General features: G+C 48.5%; 1 protein-coding gene across 4 annotated transcripts in view; it reads right to left on the reverse strand.

The window, feature by feature from the left end:
• RANBP3 (RAN binding protein 3) overlaps positions 1-19013 on the reverse strand; it is a 58164-nt gene that overhangs the window by 17275 nt on the left and 21876 nt on the right. The window contains exons 3-6 of one of the 4 annotated variants that reach the window (XM_063112015.1): positions 16814-17017; positions 7715-7751; positions 7537-7623; positions 5063-5134 (exon numbers count right to left, since the gene is read on the reverse strand). In XM_063112015.1, coding sequence (XP_062968085.1) covers positions 5063-5134; positions 7537-7623; positions 7715-7751; positions 16814-17017 — 400 coding nt within the window. The remainder of the gene's footprint in view (positions 1-5062; positions 5135-7536; positions 7624-7714; positions 7752-16813; positions 17018-19013) is intronic. The other 3 variants (XM_063112017.1, XM_063112016.1, XM_063112018.1) reach the window with 3 other exon arrangements.

A 19013-nucleotide genomic window follows, 5' to 3' on the forward strand; every position in this document is an offset into this window, starting at 1 on the left:
AGGTGGCAGAGGATGGGCTTGCTCTCACTTTCCATATGTGTCCATGGAGCTTCACCTCGTTGCTTACTGAGGGCTCTTGGCCCCGTGCAAGGAAGCCGGGTCTCCCCTAGTACTTGAGTTTGGGCTGACAGATACACAGAGCTAGAGGAGGACAGTGAACACCCAGGGGCTCCTGGGATGGCTCAAAAATCTGATTTCAGCTCAGCTACTTGTCCACATGAACCCCTTCATCTGTGTTGTTTTGGTGACTCTGCCCATATCGGGGAGGAAGGGGCCAGTCTAATCTGATCCACGATGGGAAAGATCATCATAAAAGACCTGTGACTCCCAATAGGCCAGGCCTGTTCCTGAGACGAGGGCATCATGGGCTACAGGAGGAGGCCCTGCTTTTGTGCTAACGTTTCACACTTGTCAGGTTGCAGGGGACAAGATCAATATGCAAAAACCAATTGCATTTCTGTACACTAGCAGTAAACAATCCAAGGAGGAAGTTAAGAAAACAGATTCCATTTACAGTAGCACCAAAAGGAATAAAATACTTGGGAATAAAATTAACAAAAGAAAACTCTAAAACATTGTTGGAAGAAATTAAAGACTTAAATAAATGGGAAGACATCCCAAAAGTCACATAATGTCTGCTTCAATTTATACGAAACGTCCAGAACAGGCAAATCCATACAGACGGTTAAGTGGATTAGTGGTTGTCAGGGGCTGGGGGTGGGGGGTTGGGGAGTGACTGCTAATGGGCACAGGGTTTCTTTTTGGGGTGATGAAATGTTCTAAAATTAATTATGGTGGTGGTTGCACAACTCTGTAAATATACTAAACACCAATGAATTGTACACAAAAACAATGACAACGATAAAACCCCAAGTGCCTGTCAGACTGAACTTTCAGATATGAACCAAAATCAAATAAGAATTCAGAATGAAACAAGAAGGCACTTTTACTATTGGCTATGTGCTGGTGAGCCAAACTGCTTTCCTTGGGCACTAAGAGGATTATAACAACTCTTATTACTAGTATGAAGGAATTGAGGCCAATGGGCTTCCAAGAGCCTGTGTTGGTGGGGTTGGTGTCACTCCCATAATAGAGCGGCCAGAAACACCAAACTCAGGAGAACCAGATACCACAGGATGCGGGGTAAGAGATGCCTCCAGATGTTCCTTTTCAGAAGAGAAATACTGAATTACATTTCTAAAGCACAGGATTATTCACAAGACGATGGGCAATTTAAATACATTTTTAAAAGTTGAGGTCAAGTCCACAATTTAGATAATTTTCAGAAAGCTCTTAGAGCCGGCTTTAGAACGCTTAGTTTTGGTTAGACTGCTCTTCAACACTTTGCTCAGTGTAGAGCCAATGCTAACACCCACATGAGCCTCATGGGTCAGCTGAGGCTGATTGGTGCGGGTGGCACGTCCGGGGAATCGCTGCCACTGACCAGGCCACTAACTCTGGGCCCGACCCTGGCCCACTCCGCAGATGAACATAAAATCCACACTGAATGCCACAGTGAACGGACAGACAGACAGATAGGCATGCCACACTTCTAATGGCAATGGGAGATTTGAGACAGAAGGGGTCAGGGCAGCAGAGAGTTGTGCTCACAGGGGGTCCCTGTTGCAGGCCCCACTCCACTAAAACAAATGTGGTCTCTTCTCACTCCTTCCAGAAACTTGCTTTTCCTGCAGCACTGTCAGGGTACACACAAGTTGCTGCCTCATGGCTAGAGCCCGACGGCCACCACACAGCCCAGAGGTGCAGGGGTGTACAGGCCACTACACTTCCTGAGGGCACATGTATCGCTCTGGAGGAGAGAGCCCTGGGGGGAAGGAAAGGGCTGCCCTGGCCCTGCTGCACAGCAAGTCTAAAGCAGGCAGCCTCCTGTCTGAGGGTGCTGCCTGCCTGCATCCAAGAGATCCCGAGTGACATCTGAGGGAAGCAGTGCCCACCCCTGAGGGAACTCCTGATTCAACCAGGAAAGCACATCAGAATGAAACCTGGCGTGCACAGATGGTGAAAATGACCCAAAAGCAGGCAGTCTGTAGGAACTGGGGCCTGGGCAAGGACAGGAAGGTAGATTGGCCATGCACAGAGTACAGAGCAATGAGCAAACATACTGAGGACAAAGGGAGCCAGGTTTCTTACTGTCACAAAAGAGAGGCAGAAACATGCAAGGGGAAAGCTGGAGCCAACACCACTGGTCCTGGACTAGAAGCACTCACGTGCCCCGAGGGTCATCTACATGTGCAGACAGAGACACAGAGATCCATGCAGATGGAGATATGTGCGTGGTCCTTGCTCTGTCCACTAAGACGACCCGGGAGTGGGGAGATACCACAAGATGGTAGGGGAGCAGGGAGTAGGCCAAGCACCTGGATCTTATTTCCTGAAGACCACTCTCTACTACAGAGAACCAGGGCCCCTTGGAGAAATGGTGGGGATCACGGGGCTGGAACAGGGAAAGATGAGCCCGGAGCCCTCTGTTGTGACAGAAAGTAAACGAAGTGCACAAAAGAACAATGGACAGGGCCGGCCCGTGCCTCACTTGGGAGAGTGTGGTGCTGACAATACCAAGGCCACGGGTTCAGATCCCTATATAGGGATGGCCGGTTGCTCACTTGGGAGAGCGTGGTGCTGATGACACCAAGGCCACGGGTTCAGATCCCTATGTAGGGATGGCCAGTTGCTCACTTGGGGGAGCGTGGTGCTGACAACAAGTCAAGGGTTAAGATCCCCTTACCGGTCATCTTTAAAAAAAAGAACGATGGAGACATGCCAAAAGGGCCTAGGAACCTGCCTGACCAGGCTCTCATGGGCTGGATATGGGACACCCTGAACATTAACACAGGAACTAATAACAACAGATTATAACCCACCAATGAAAACAGGAATCCATCAATCCATGTTGATATAATAAAACAATGAATAAATAAGTGGGGAGAAGAGAGAGCTCTTCCTAACAGTAGAATGCTAATTAACTTTTCTTTTTCTTCTCTTTCTGTCTTTTCTTTCTCTTCTCTTTCTCCCCCCCGCCCTCTCTTTCTTTCTTTCTTTTTGAGAATGCTAATTAACGAATGTAGGAGGGACAGTGTAACCAGAAAAGCCCACTTGGCAATGAGCAGAGTGATGTGACTTAAGGAAGGAATCAGCACTGGGTGCGAAAATTGGAAGCAAGAGTGAGACGAGGACAGAGAGTGCCAGAGGACCTCTCCAGAAAACAGTAAGCACAAAGGGGGAAAGAGTCATTTTTACAGTGGTGAAACCAAGCAGATACTGCTAACCATGTGCTCAAAGCCAACCCTGCTAATAGGAGGACAAGTGAGCAGTGGTGCACAGCGACCACAGCCTCACTTCTGTGAGGCTCCCACCCAAGACATGTCACCTGGGTCTTCTACAAAATAACCAACCTGCAACCTTTGGTCATAAAAGTCAAGGGGAGACTGAGGAACTGTTCCTGATGGGAAGAGAGGTATGGAAGGTGCGATCCGGGATCTGATCCTTTTAGAGCAAAGTGGGAACGAGTGAGGAAAACAGAATGGGGTCTGCAGGTCAAAGAGACATAGAACCACTTTATAAATCTTCTGTACGTATTAGAGTTTTTCAGAACTGAAGCTAAAAAACAGAAGAAAGGCAGGCAGGCAAGGATGTGAAATTCACTTTGCAAAACAGATGTGCACTAGAGTCGAACATGACTCTACCCTCCCACGTACTAGGGCACCAGGGACTTCAAATCAAGGCTGTGTCCAGGCCTATGAAATGGATCTGAGTTGCCCTGTCCCCCAGGGTTACCCTGCTCCTGATGCTGGAGGAGAAAGACTGGGGTGAGACACAGGGGACGGAGGCCATCATGCACAGACTTAGGAAGTGATCACAGGATCGTGATAGAGCTCAAAAGCGTAAAAGGAGCATGATACATGTCTTCAGCCACTGATAACCTAAACCACAGGTTGGCAGATGTCACCTCTCCACTGCAGACACCACCCCATGGTTCAGAACACCATCTGCCAAGTGATATTCCAGTATAGCTGATGTGTCATTCCTGAGGACCTTGAAAAACCAAGCTTCTCTACAGGATGAGGTAGGGGGGGCTGCTCAAAACAGTTTGCTTTTAGAGTCAGAATGAATTCGATTATTTGAAATGGTGCCATCCAATCAATCCTCAAAGTCAAAAGACTCACCTCTACCCTTGACCGACATCCTGCCGGCCTATGACTTGTCTCACAATGCTTTTGAAGTTGGCAATGAATTTATATAAGGCAGTTTCAGTTACAGAATTTAGGTTGTTAAACTTGCTAGTTAATTCTTTTATGAGGAATTTCAGCCCTGAGGGAGAAACTTTCAGGAAATCTTGGAGTCAGTCCTCTAGCGAAACACCAAAAAAGGAAGTTTCCATATTCTTCAGGAGGGATCAAGCTATTTTCCTTAAAAGTTTTAAAGCTGTGATTAAATATATTTATCTGAACAGATCTAAGCAATATTAATTAATGTAAGAATTTAATACACAGAAAAGGGGTCTGGAAAATCACACAAACTTTATAGTAGTTGCCCTTCGGGATGGTGGACTGAGTGAGAAAGGGGCAGGGACTTCTTTTTACTCTATTTCTGATTAGTTTTTTTTTTATCAAGCAATATGAATGGGTTGGTCGGTTAGTTCTGCTGGTCAGAGCGTGGTGCTGATAACACCAAAGTCCAGGGTTCAATCCCTGTACCAAAAAAACCCCACTATGAATGTTATTACTTGCATAAAATTTTGAAAAATGAATAATACATCTCTTCATAGTTTTTGTTTTTTAAAGAATTTATAAGTTCTCATAACCACGCCTTACTAGCAGAAACAGAAATTTAAGGGCTATTGAAGCCTTGTCTCACACTGGATTCCAAGTCCATGAGCTGAAGAGTTGGGGAAAAAAAAAAACAACCCAAAACATTTAGGAACTGAAAAAGAATCCTGACTTCAAATGCCAATTCCTGTTGAAGATCTTATTTGTCAACATCAACTGCTTTTCAACCCAGGAAAACCCCCTGGGGACTGGCGGGAAGGCAAAGGACAGCTCACCTGGTTCTGAGTCAGAATTGCCTGCAGTAGACTCGCAGAAGGTTGATGGCATAAAAACATTGTTTTTGGATACTGTCGGCAAGGAGGTGCAGGTAGGGGAGGAACAAGAGGAAAAACAGTGTGAGTAGGTGGGGCGGACACGCACGGCTCACCCCTCCAGCTGGAGAGGTCGCTTCTCAGCCCTACCATGGGAGGGGACAGACAGCACAGGAATAAGGCTGATAAAAGTAAAGCCCAAGACCCTGCTCACAGCAGGAACAGGGGTCTCCAGCACAATGGTATTTGTCTGGTGGCTAGTGGTCAACTCTGGCCTTTTTTTTTGGCTGCTGGCCTGTACAGGGATCAAAGCCTAGATCTTCGCATCATCAGCACTGTGCTCCAACCAAGCTAACTGGCTAGCCCAATTCTGGCCTCCTGGTGGCTGCCCATCTCGTCCTGGTGCTCTGGGCTTTTCCTTGCAGCCTGGGTCCCTGCAGGGGAACTGGCCAGGAAGCACCAATCAGCCCCTGCTCCTCATCAGTCAGGGCTTGCTGGGAGGGTGCGTCCCTTCCCCCACTTGTATAAGATCTTACTTTACAGTAGTGATGGCTTCCCAGGCTGCGGGCCAGCCAACAGGCTTCCATGAATGAAATGGAACTTGTTGAAGAACTAGCTCTGAGCACACTGAGGACAGAACGCAGCCAAGTGGAATTGCAGTGCAGTGCTAAAACAACACTTTCTAAATTATCAGTACCACTTCTGTCTCCAATTCCCCTGAGGACAGAGAGTTGAGTATCTCCTAGGTGCCAACGCACTGGAGGGAAAGCGATTTTAAGTAAGCCTAGGAAGAAAAATGATTGGTGGTTGCTTGACCCTTTAAACTACCGCCATGGCACGAAACACTTCCTCTCTTCTTTGTGGTGCCCTTTGATGCAGAACGTGTGGTTCAGTGGCAGGCAGTGATTGGGAAGGAATAAAACCAACAATCAGGAAACAGAAGCTCCCTCATTCCACAGGAACACCTGTCCAGGTACGCAGAGATCCTAAAGGAAGCCAACTGCAGCCTGGACAGCAAACCATCTGGACATTTCCTTAATATTTGGGTAGGAAATGATGCTGTATCTATTCAGGGGAATCTTATGCAGCTGTGAAAGGGATGTGGCCACATCCAAAATCAATGTTAAAGGAAACAGGTTTGAAATCAAGCATGTTAGGGGGTGACCTTGAAAGGATGCTGATTTTCTACACTGTACATTCCTGTGATGTTTGCATTACTTTTGTAAGCAGAAACTACTTTCAAAAGTATTTTTCCCTTATAGTGATATCCTTTAGGTTCACAACTGTAAAATGCTTTACATGAACTTCCCAAGAATGAACCTCAGGTTGGGTAACTGGAGAACCTCCCTAAATGCATGGGCATCTCTGGGCTGGGGCTACAGACGGTTAAGACAGAGAACACGGGAAAATGCCAGAGTGGACCACGTCAAGACGGGAAAGACAGGGAATAGCCCTGTGGCAACGTCTACCCTGGGATCTGCAGGGGTGTCCCCACGGCTGGGGTTGAGGGTCAGGTTTCCCTAGTCTCCCATTAAGTAGTTCCCACATCTCTTTCTGCCCCTGGAACCTGCCTCTTTCCTGCACCAGCCTTCGTAGGAGTCCCTGGCTGGCTGGCTGGCTGGCTGGCTGGCTGGCCGGCCGGCCGGCCGGCCTCCATGGGTATGCTCAGATCGTGCCTTCTGTCCAGAGCCTCCAAGCCCCAGGCCTGTTCTCTGCCATCCTAGCCTGGCCCTTCCATCCAGGCTTCACTAAGCTCCCCTCCTCTGGGAGCTCACGGCATCACACCATGTGAGCGTGGGGGTGTGTGTGTCTGCGTGTGTGTGCACATGCACACCTGGGCTACTCCAGGAACTGCCAATGTGAGGCACGCAGCTGAAGGGTCAGGAGGACACCCCACCTCCTGCACCTGCAGTCTAAGGCAATGCCCAGCAGCCTGGGAAAGAGAAGACGTAATTTACAGTCAGGGTCCCCAATAGGACTCTCAACAATCAATCCCTTTTCTCTATTTAAGAGGGATGATTTCTTCACAGTCTCCCTCAGTCCACTAAGTTATACCATTCTGTAAGTGTCACTGATTTCAGATGGAGGACATCTGGTGCTACATTTCGAGCAAGCTCTAATCTCATTCCTGTTGAGAACAAGCCTCAGACTGTTCTGACTGGATCTGGGTAGCAGACGGATGATGAATGTGAGGTACTGGAGAACAGTGGGTTTATAAGTATAAACACTTTTTTTTAAAAACGATGACCAGTAAGGGGATCTTAACCCTTGGCTTGGTGTTGTCAGTATCACGCTCAGCTAGTGAGCAAACAGGCCATCCCTATATAGGATCCGAACCCATGGACTTAGTGTTATCAGCACCGCACTCTCCCGAGTGAGCCACGGGCCAGCCCCTAAGCATAAATGCTTTTATCATTCAATATGTCTGCAAATATTACCTGACTGTGAAGGTGGGAACTGGGTTAAAGAGGACGTTCTTTCTCGCTTGACAGGAGGGCAGTAATTTCCATCTTCTCGGTCAGAATCTACAGAAAATAATGAGAAGAGGAAGAGAAAAATCAGGTTGCTTCCATTTTTACACCTGAAGATGGCCAAATGTTTTAAAGATTTCCTTACCTTCACCACCTTCGGGACTGGAGCCTCCAGCTGACCTCTGAAACAAAAGCACACACCACAGGGGTAAGAGGGAGTCCACCTATCTAGGACTGGACAACTCTCATCTCTGTTAATAACAAACGGATCCTGAAATGGAATGCTGGGGGCTAACTCCCTGGGCTTGGCCACCTGAATCATAGAATTTCAACCTAAAGCTCAATTATTAGCTGTGATGAACCTTCTACTTCTGGCTTACAAACCATGTGCCAAGGAATCCTCTTAACAGCTGAAAAAGCATTTACAACCCAAGGATCGGTTTCTTTGTTTCTGCACAGGTTACAACTAACTGGCATTCCACCCCCAAACCCACACGCAGTGAAACTTTATCTGGCCACAGTTCATTCTGCCAAGAGCTGAAAAGCGACCCTGTGCACTATGAACGGCAGCTGGATTGTTTAAAATGGTCGCATAACACTGGGTCATAGTGGTTTCCATTCCTTGCCTTGGAACATTCTATGGTGCAGAGCCCTGTTTCAAGGGGGGCTATTACTTCCAGAACAAGTGAGAGCTCTGATGCTTTGGACCAAAGCCTGTTGCAACGCGTTCAGAACAGAATCGTCAAACACAATTCTACAGAATGCAGAACAAGCACAATCTAAGAGAGAAGGGAGCTAAAGGATTTCCTCCTTTAACAAACTTTAGTTCTAGAATGGAACAACTAGCAATGAGTTAAAATGAGTAGTGTCTCACCTCCCCCAACACACAATCCTTCACATCTGTCCCTTCTGAGGGACTTGTCACTCTTCAGAACTAAGAAGCCAAATGCAAACTGTGGTGAGTGAATACCACTCCTCCTGGCCCACTCCATTTAAGAGCGAGCAGAACAGCCAATTTTCTTATTTTCAGAAAAGCTCCTCAGAGGTTAAGTTTAGCCAAATGTGGACTGCCTGCTTCAATGAGTTGTTAGGGATTAAATGAGATGATGCATGTGAGAGTGCTCTGCAAACTGGAGAGTGGGGTGTAAAAGTAGTAACTGCAATAAATAAAACCAAAGATTATGGGAGTCAGGAGAGACCCTCCTAAAGCAGAGGCAGAACATTTTTTCCATAAAGGGCCAGATAATCAGTACTTTTGGCTTTGGTCTCTGTCACATATTGCTTTTATTGTCCTTTAAAAATGTAAACACTGTCTTGGCTCACAGGCCATACAAAACCAGGCCGAGGGCCAGAGTCTGCGGCAGTGAGAGTCTAGAGATGGTAGGAAGTTTACTAAAAGTCACACAGCTAATTCACAACAGTAAAAAAAGGATCCTAACCTGGACTTTCTCCTCCTGTGTGGGCCAACAACTTGGGTTTGTATCAGCAAAGCAAGCCTGGGCTTCTTGCTTGAGGTCCATGTTCCAAGAGCTCTTTGGAAATGGCTCTAGGGGATGGATGGTGTCTGTGAAATGAGGGCAAGCATCTCTATCCCCACTTGTGAATCTGGGTGATTAGGAGGCTCAGAGGTAATGACTGCCATCAAAGTGCTTGGGAAAATACAAAATCCTCGTAACTCAACAGGGCCTTCTGTTAGTCGCTGGGGCAACTGTGAGAATACCAGAGTCCAAAACTAAATAAAATCCTCATGTCAAGTAGGCTGGCCCTAGAGTCAGCACCAAATAGTGGCCAGGACAGGAGAGGGGAGCACTTGACCCATTCCAGCTCCTGAAGGCTTGTAGAGTTCAGTCAGTTTATCCCAGCTCTGTATTTTCCTAAGTGTGAAACCTTCCCTTACACAGGCTTCAGTTTCTTCCTTTGGAAAATGGGGATCCTGGTGCCTCCCTCGTAGGGAGGGTGTGAGGGTGCAACAAGATAAAGCAGGTGCCTGGCAAGCTGGGAACAGCAAAGCGAAGTGCAGCTCCTGGCTTTATTATAATTAATGCTTATGACTCCCACCTGGATGATGATAAACCTACAGGCTGTGTTGGGGGCAGGGGTGCAGAGCTCAGGGCACAGGCACGAATGGGAGAGTCAAGAATGTGAAGTGAGTACTGGGTACAGCTGGAAGGTGGGAGACCTGAGTTGGGGACCCTTAGAGGGGGTTAAGAAGAGGGTCCCAAGCCCAGGACTTGTTGTGGGGGGCTGAGACACTCTTGCAGCACTTTGATTCTACAGAGGCCAGAGCCTGGGGTTGCATCTGATAATGCAGAGGGATATCACCAGCTTGTCATCATCCCTTTCCTTGGGTGACATCAACAGAAGCAGGCTCCATGTATCCTCATACTTAGCAAAGGTGGGAGGAATATAGAGAGGCAGAAACCACCACCAGCCACTGCCCTGACCGACCTTTCCTTCAGCCTCCCAGCCCTGAGACACGACGACACGTCCTCCTTGTCCTCTTGGTAACTCCCCCTACCCCTACCCAAGCCCCACAGCCTGGCTTTGGCCTCCTAGTGCTCTGTGCAGTTCCTGACCGAGGCCAGCAGCCTCTGAGGGGGCACTGCCTGCCCCACCTTGGGCTTCCCCGGCCTCACCTGTTCCCCCATCTATTCCTAACAGTGGGCCAGTACATCCCCACCCCACCCCAAGGCCCATCCCATGGCTCTTCTCCTCTGCTCTTTTAATTCAATGAGCATTTCAACTATCAAAACTCTTACCCAGTGGACTTCCTGGTCCTGGGAGTTTGTCCCTTCCTGAGTTACTTTGGGACCTGGAGTGCCTGCCCTGTCTCTGGCCTCTGTAGACAACCTGCTCCCTCCTGCAAGGATGACCTTGTTTTCCCTCAGATGAGAACGAACCCCTCCTCACACGGTCTCAACACTCCTTATGCTTTTCCTTCATGGCTCTCATTCTGATCTTGTGATTTTGTGTCAGGGTCCCCATGAGACCCCGAGGTCCAGGAGGTAACTAGTCCTCACAGTAGGTGCTTGCTCTGCATTTGTTCAAAGGGACTCTGCATCCCAGGCACCCTGCAGGCCTTGGAGAAGCAGCAAAGGTCGGGCCTGCCTTATGGTGGGAGCTACACACACAGCCAACGACCCAGCTCTGGGCCAGGGGCCCTGATGGCAGTTAGTCCCAGAGCCTCTTCACATCTACCCAGCTCTGGCACAGGACATTTCCACCCCCACAGCTGTTGCATGAGGCCTCCATACCTAACCCTCTTTACTCACTGCTTACCTAGGTTAGTTTCCACGTGTATGAATTTACTAGTTTTTCTTCTGTTATTGGTTTCTACTTCTATTCTATTGTGGTCAGAGAACATACTTTGTATAATTTCAGTCCTTTTACATTGAGATGTGTTTTGTGGTCTCGCCAAAGTCTGCCCCACAGAATGTTCCACGTGCATGTGAGGAGAATGTGCATCCTTCCGCCATTGGGCGGGGTGCTCGACAGGTCAGCTGGCTTCTAGTGCTGTACAAGTGCTCCATTTCCTCACCACTCTTCTGCCTAGAGGTCCTGTTGATGACTGCAAGTGGGGACTGAAGTCTCCAACTATTACAGTTCAATCTATTCTTTCTCCCTTGGGTTCTGCCGGCTTTTGCTTTGCATATTTGGGGGCTCTTCACAACAGCCCGCACCTATCAAGGATCTGGGTCTCCGTGAGCATTTGGTGGATGCTACAAATCCTCTCCCCAGAGCAATGTTTCCAGGACAAGAGCTGAAGCCTCTGGGGCTCCCGCCCAGCTTCTTGTGATCTCTATGTGACCCTAGGAGCCCCTTGGGGAACAGCAAAGTGCTCCCAGGCAGCTCTGGATTCTGTCCTCCCCTTCACCCACCACATCCAAGGTATCAGCAAGTCTGGTCAGCAAATCTGGTCTCAGGACATATCCCCTCCTCTGCCTGGCTTCCCCACCTGCCCCTACCCACGGTCCACTCTGCACACGACTGCCACGTACCCCGCTTTGTTACCACGCTCCAGCCACACTGGTCTCCTTCCTGTTTTCTGAACATGCTGACTGTTCCTGCCTCACTGCTCCTTCTGTGTGTACTACTCCCATGGCCTAGGACATTTCTCCTCCATGTCTCTTTGTGGACCAAACGCTGTCCTTCTGGCCCGCTCATTGTGACCACCACCTTTAGGGTAAACATATGCTCACTCTCTATCTCACTCCAGCCCCTCTTGGGCCCTCTCCCTGCCCTGTTTTGTTCTATCACAGGTGGAAATGATCTCATGTGTTTGTCTGGCATCTGTCTCCTGCTACAACACAGCTCATACACCCAACATCTGGGACACAATGCACAAAAGTTGCTCAGTGAGGATGCGCTGGACAGATGGAGTCCGTGTCCTCTGCTATATCCCCTTCAGTGACACTGAGAAGAAACGGTGCCCAGCCAGACAAGATTCAGATGCTCCTTGACCCCTGACCTCAGGAGACCATTAAATCCCTGCTCCAAATCTGAGAACCCGCCACCCACAGGAAAGTGGCAGTCCCTTTGGTCTGGGAAAGGCTAGGAGGCCAAGGCTTGGGAAGGACAACACAGGAATATTCCCACTCTGGGCGGGGGGCGGGGAAACAGTCCAGATGCAGCTGGAACTTCCAGTAGGGTCTGAAACGGACGACTCAGAAGCAGCGACAAAACTGCTGCCCGCAACTCTCCTTGACGAGAAGCAGTGGAAGCAAGTGGGAAGACGGAATGTCACAAGGCATCATCTCTGTGTGCCACTGGACACACCGGCCCTCCTAGAAATCCTCACCAGCTTCCCAACTTGAGGCACCGCCTGCACCCCATGCCCTGGCCGTCTTCACCCACACCCTGCTGGTGGGGGCCTCTCCTCTCAGGAGTCTGCGCTTGCTGTCCAGCTGGTTTGTGCATCCTCCCCAAAGCAGGAAAAGGTGTGGGGTGCAGGACCTCCCTTCAAGCTACCCCAGCACCACAAACGTTCTCCATCTCCCTGAGACATGGCAGCCCCGTGGTCTGGACCTCTTTCATGTCAAGGCAGCCTGCGGATCACCCCTCACCCTAACCCAAGAGCAGGTTCTCACAGGTCACTCCAGAACAAAGCCTGGGACACATGCAGGGTCAGACCCCACAGGTCTGCAGCCCAAAGTTCAGGAGCCACGTGATGAGGACCCATGCAAGGAGTATTTTAAGAGCAAGCTCTCAGGACAAGTGCTTCCTGGGGAGGAGTGAGGACAGAAGCAGGGTGTGAGAGCCCTATTTCCTCCTCCACTTTTTCCTAAAATAGAAACCCATGACTGTGAGGATTAGGACTTCAGGACCACACCCAGGGAACACTAGGTTGGTACCCATTTGGGACACTGTGATGAAAACATTTCCAATTAATAATTAAATAAGGAAGCAGAAGAGAATGAAGACCAAAGATTACCCTCCAACTTCTTTCTCTGGCATCAGGACAGTAGGGACGAAGGAAGCAGGTTCATAAAAGATGATCAAGTCCCCCTGCAGGCTTGGGCACAGGAAGGCACTGTCAGACCTGTCAGCTGGGGGAGTGGCTGTGGTGAGCTCCCCCTGCCCCGGAACCACAGGGACTGTGGCAGAAGCAGCACAGTCCTGTGAAGCACATGAGTACCTGTCACCAAGTACAAGAGGGGGTCACGCCCAACCCAGAATGGGACTATAGGCATGGGAAGCATCTGTGCTTTGTATGAAGGATGAAACAGTGAAAATTATGATTGTCACATTTACTAAGAATCAACCCCTCCCCAAACCATGGCTTTTGTGAGGCTGCCTGGAGTGGCCTCAAGGAGGGCAAAGGTGCCGCACCATGCCAGCCCAGGGAAGGGGACAGAGCCCAGAGGCTGCACTTCAGCAGCGGACTCTAGGACACAAAGACACACGGGCAGTAAGCAGGAATGAATGGCACTGTCTTTCTGAGCCCCTTAAAGAGACCAGAAACCAAAGCCATGTCAGGTAAATTCCATGTAGAAAACAGCAGCTAGCATTTGGCCTGACAGAGCCTCGGTGAATCCCTGTCTGGACTGACCAGTTAGAAAGCCTGGCTGGTGTGGCTGCAGGAAAATGGAGGCCCAGGATGAAAAACAGATTATAGGCCAATTCTACGCTGTTTATTCTGTGACTGAGGCAACCAACTCACAAATTCTTATCAAAAAGGCAGAAACTGAGGGCTGGCCCGTGGCTCACTCGGGAGAGTGCGGTGCTGATAACACCAAGGCCATGGGTTTGGATCCTATATAGGGATGGCTGGTTCGCTCACTGGCTGAGCGTGGCGCTGACAACACCAAGCCAAGGGTTAAGAGCCCCTTACTGGACATCTTTAAAAAAAAAAGGAAAAAAAAAAGAGGCAGAAACTGGAAAAAGCAAAAGAGAGGCAGCCTCCAAAGATTTGATGCTGAGGTGTGGCAAGGGTCAAATCCTGTGCAGGAGCAAGAAGGTGAGGGGAAGCTGTCCAGCCAGAGGGGCTCGTTCCAGAATCTTCTCATGCTTCCTGGTGGGTCTAATAAACATATCTGAAGCTCGTCAGTGCCTTGGCATGGAGCTTCAGTCCAGTACAATTCCACCAGGCTCAGAGTAAGCACTAAGAGCTGCTTGCTTTCTCTGGATCAAACAGAAAACTTAATCTGGATGTGGTTTGGTCTTCAAGCTGTCTCCTGAGAGCCAGAAGTCTGATATATAGAGCCTTTTTCCTGGTATTGAGTCTTCAATGGCCAGAGTTCTGATGAGACTGAAAGACGATAAGGGCCCTTTATAAGCAACAATTCAGCGAGCCACTATTATTATAAAGAACTCCCAGCTTTACGTTCCCCCCAGGGACCATGGAATGGAATAAGCAGACGATGGATGAGACCCGCTGGGTAATGTGTGGGAGGATTCCTGTACTCCAGTGTGGTATAGGGCAAGATCCAGATGTGTTTTGATGCAAAAGGAAAGTCCGAGTGAACCAAAGAAAAATCTCAGCCCAAGAAGCTGGGATTGAGTTCTATCTGACATGATTCATGGCCTAATCTGAAAATAAAGTTTTCTTTGCCTTGAACATGACCTATCAGAAGAGAAAGCCAACTAATGGGAGCCACTAGCAACCAGCCAGGGTTTTCTCTGTGGAGAACCCAAGGAAGCAAGCCCTGGTGGCTCAGAGCTGTCACCAGGTGGTGTGACGGTGGTGCTCCTGGGACTTCGGACAAAACTGGGCACTCCTAAAGTTACGAGCCCTGAGACTAAAGACTGCTTGTGTGTATGTTACATGCACGGCCTTCAGCACTGTGTTGGTGCATATATAAACCGCCCCCAGGCCTCCACATCCTGGCTCTCTCATGGAACTTAACAACCCATCTTGAGGCTCCCTGCTGTAATGCTTCACCTCTCATTTGCCAATTTGGGGATTGCTCACATTTCTCAGGGTTACAGTCTCTGACCCAAGGTCCACAGGAATCAAGAAACCAAGTTCCAAAGACACAGGCCAGCATCTGGGCTGGCCAGGCCTCAGAGACAAACATCTGGAATGGCCACAGGTGGAAGGTGAAGCCCCCTCAACACTTCATGAGCAGGGGCACAGAATAGCCTGTACGCTCTTGAAGAGTGGCTGTCATCACAAAGGCTCTGTGATCTACTTGATGTTTGCTACTTCACTTGAAAACCCACCAACTCTTTGGCTGGAAGTCCTACGTAAGCTGTGTTTTTCAGCAAAAGATGCTGGGAGACACTGGGGTGGACCCACATGAAGACAATCTGTTCTCAGAGAGCTGAGGACAGAGAACTGAGACTACCATTTCCTGTACTCTCGAAGGCTAAAGGCACCATAAATCACAATACTGGACCCAGGAAAATTTCCAGGAGCTGCTCTGCTCAAAAAAAAAAAAAAAAAAAAAAAAGAAAAGAAAAGAAAAAGAAAAAGAAAGAAAAGCAACCATCTCCTAGCTCTTGCTCTGTCAGCCCTTATGCATTCTTGTGTGAGGGCTGCACTCCCAGTGCACTGTGGTGCAAGTGCCTCCTGGTGGGAATCTTTCTTGTGGCTTCTGAGTACATCTTGCTACCCCAGAACCACTTCTGCACCATGAAGGGCTGCCCTTTCCCCTGTAGACATGGTAAAGACAATTTCTTCTTTTTCCATCACACACTGATTCCTCCAAAACATTAAAATGGGACTTCAACTTAACCCTGGCTGAACACCACCTCTTCCTGAGTTTCCTAGCGTCTGGTGGCCATACCTGAATTTAAATGGTTTCCTTAAAAACAGGGCACTGGTGTGTGAAAGAAGTAATCACTAAGGTCTGGGGTAAGGTTTGGCATCGTGCTACCCTGGAAGGCTGCCTTGTGCTCACAATGGTGGAGCTGGGTCCCTTCTTTTCTTGTTAAGAGTCCTTTTTCCCTGTCATGAGAATAAGGGTCTTCTGTCATTAGATACCTAGAACATGGAGTTTTCAATCCTGAATGTAACATGATGTTTTACCTTTCCCAATTTATCAAACTTCAAAAACCCAAGACATTTCTTGTTCTTGAGAGTTCACAATCTTCTGCACCTATAATCTTCAAAAGCCTTCTTAATACAAAGATAAAGGGCTCAGGGGGTTCCCTCTGGATTCAAAGGAAGAGTCTTTTCTTCTTCCTGCTTTGATTGAAGACAAGCAGTTCACTGCCTAACCACAGTCCAAACACAATCAGTCTTGCAAAACAATCTGTGTTAGACAACTCCTCTTCCTATATATCAAAGGAAGCCTGAGCTTCTTGGGTTTCTTAGACACTGAATTCGAATGCCCAAATTCAGGGAAAGGAGAAAGAAAAATGGAAGGAGGGAGAAGGAGTTGAATCTGATTTGGAAGTTTCTGCCCCACTCCTCAGTTCCTCCTGTGACCCCTTGTGTCTCTCTCAGGAAACAGGATTAGCTTCTTGCTATGGGTATATATTCCCCCAATTAGAAAAGTCTAAATGTAAAAGGGGGGCTGGCCGGTTAGCTCAGTTGGCTAGAGCACAGTGTTATAATACCAAGGTCAAGGGTTTGGATCCATGTACCAGCCAGCTGCTAAAAAAAAGTATATGGGATCTTAATCTTTCCTGACTTTTCAGCAGCAGGAATTAAAGGGAGTTGAAGAAATCCTTGTCATCTTTTACATTATCATCAGCTGCTTGTGATTATCTAGAGAATGAATTTGAGGGACCGGAAGGGAAGTAGACAGTCTGGGTTGGGACCCCTGGGCAGTGAGAATGCTGGGAGATATGGACTTACCCCTGCCAGTTCTCGTGGAAAAGGAGGAAGCTGGGCTTCAGGAGCGGGAAGCGGAGGAATGCTGGCTGAAGCACTAGCAGGGGCAGGAGGTTCTAGGGCATGCTCACCAGCTGACTCGGGGTGACCCGTGCCATGGTGGGGGGCCTCAGCCTCCCCCCGAGGCTCCTCTCCCGAATCCGACAAGCCTTTTTGCTCTGCAGAGGACTGGGAGCAAAAAAGACAATTTTCCTTCAATATCAATGAAGGCTGCATCAAGGAGCAGGGGCAGGCAGGGGTAGGGGCAGGGGTCAGAGGGCTAGAGATGGCTCCACCTTTAGCACTCCCCTGGGAGGATGGGCCAAAAAAAGCAGGCAGGTGCTACTGTGTTCAGCTCAATGCAACTGGCCCTCCTGACTGACAGAAGGGAAAATGAAAGTGGACTTGTTGCTGTTTGACTTTGTAAGGAGCTATGAGGTGTGCAGGAAGTCCAGACCCTTGTTTTCAAAACTACAGGGCGGCCCAACATGGAGCTATTCTGCTTATGGGCCTCCAGTTAGGAAAAACCCTCTTGGTGACCAAGGAACAGGGACGACTATGCTAAAGACTCTTTAACCCCGTATGTGCTAACAACACACCTCCTCAAAGATGCTGACCAGGCGACCTGGCTATCAGTACCACTTCTGTGTACTAGGAAAGGCGGGAGGGGTCCTGGAACACCCTGCAGTTAGGTGTAAAGGGGGCAGTCCAGGGCCAAAGCCTTCTGCATCTTGCTGCAGTTCATCCAGCATCTCTGTTTGTTCTGCTCACACCTGAGATAAGTAAAGTGCTTTCTTGTCTCAGCGAGTGCAGGTGCAGGGGTTGACAGGGACACTGAGAGCTGGTCTTTCTATCAGTGGCAGGTGGATGGGAGCTCAGCTGAAGTGGGCGGGGGGGGGCTGGGCATGTCAACAGAGCCCCTTGGCCTAGGATTCTCCCAGGCTGATCCCAAACACCCTAGGCAAGGGCTTATATGGAAAACAGCTAAGGTAAGAGAAAGCTAGTTCTGGAAGTCTTGTCCCAAAAAGTACAACACCACTAGTGTCCTTTAAGGTGATTCCTGGGATAGTGGAGGGGCTTCTGTGGGCTGAGAGCTCTGTGGCCATAACTCCAAGACTCTTTTCTTGAGTTATATACCTGGAGTTCTGAAACAGATGGGGCTATGGTCCCCAAATCTCACGCTGGGCACTGTCCAACAACACGCAACCCTTTCTCCCACCCGGTAACCTAATGACTACAGGGCTACCCAGTCTCCCTGTAGACACAGCTGCGTTTCTTCTGAGTGTGAAGTGACCGACCTCTTTAGACAGGGCTTGGGTGCTACTCTTTAAGGTGTGATCCTGTAGGACAAAAGGAACTACATAAAGAGGATTTAAAAGAACTTTCAAAATTTTTAGGAAAGCAAAAGCAACATCATGTTATCTCATCCTTACATCAAAAAGTCACCAAAAGGATACCATCAATTCTTTCTGTCTGGAGGAGACCCAGTGACACAAAGGCCTTCCTAGGCTGCTCTTCAAACCTGCACGGGGCACTGTGGTCAGCCCAGCCCTTAGTGTCTGCTGCTACTTTATGGCTAGAGACTCAACACCCCATAAGAGAAAACTAAACCCGGAGTTCCGTGGCTCTCTAATTAGAACTGCTTCAACTTTTTTTTTTCCAACCCCTGATTTTTGGAATGTAAATGTTCAAACACCCTCATGGCAGACCCAAAACACAGGCCTAAATAGCAGGACCAAAAAGAAATTCATAAAGATGAAAACCAAGGGACCAAAACAAGATCAAATTCTTCATCTTTGGTTGAAATGAATGACTTACAGGGGTGGAGAAACGTCACATCACTTTGCAGATTTAGAAAATTTCTTGGGAGAATTAACAAATGTCATTCCAGCATTTTTTACTTGGGTCCTAGTGTTTCTCCTGGGCAAGGAAAGTAAGCTCTAAAGAACTAAGATAAGGCCTGTAGTTTTTCAATGCACTTGGTAAAATCAGATAAGACTTTGCCAGCCTTTGAAATCTTCCTAAAATATACATGGCTGACAAAAAACATGTGCACACAGAGTAAGCTTGTCATACCAGGGGTAAGCTTCAAAATTAGGTCTAAAGATCCCATGACAGTGTTTTCAGTGACATGGTACTTTCTGCTAAACAGCATTTCTGTAATTGCCTTGTCTTTTTACCAAAT

This window comes from Cynocephalus volans, chromosome 10, assembly GCF_027409185.1.
Source record: "Cynocephalus volans isolate mCynVol1 chromosome 10, mCynVol1.pri, whole genome shotgun sequence".
Classification (NCBI taxonomy): Eukaryota; Metazoa; Chordata; class Mammalia; order Dermoptera; family Cynocephalidae; genus Cynocephalus; species Cynocephalus volans.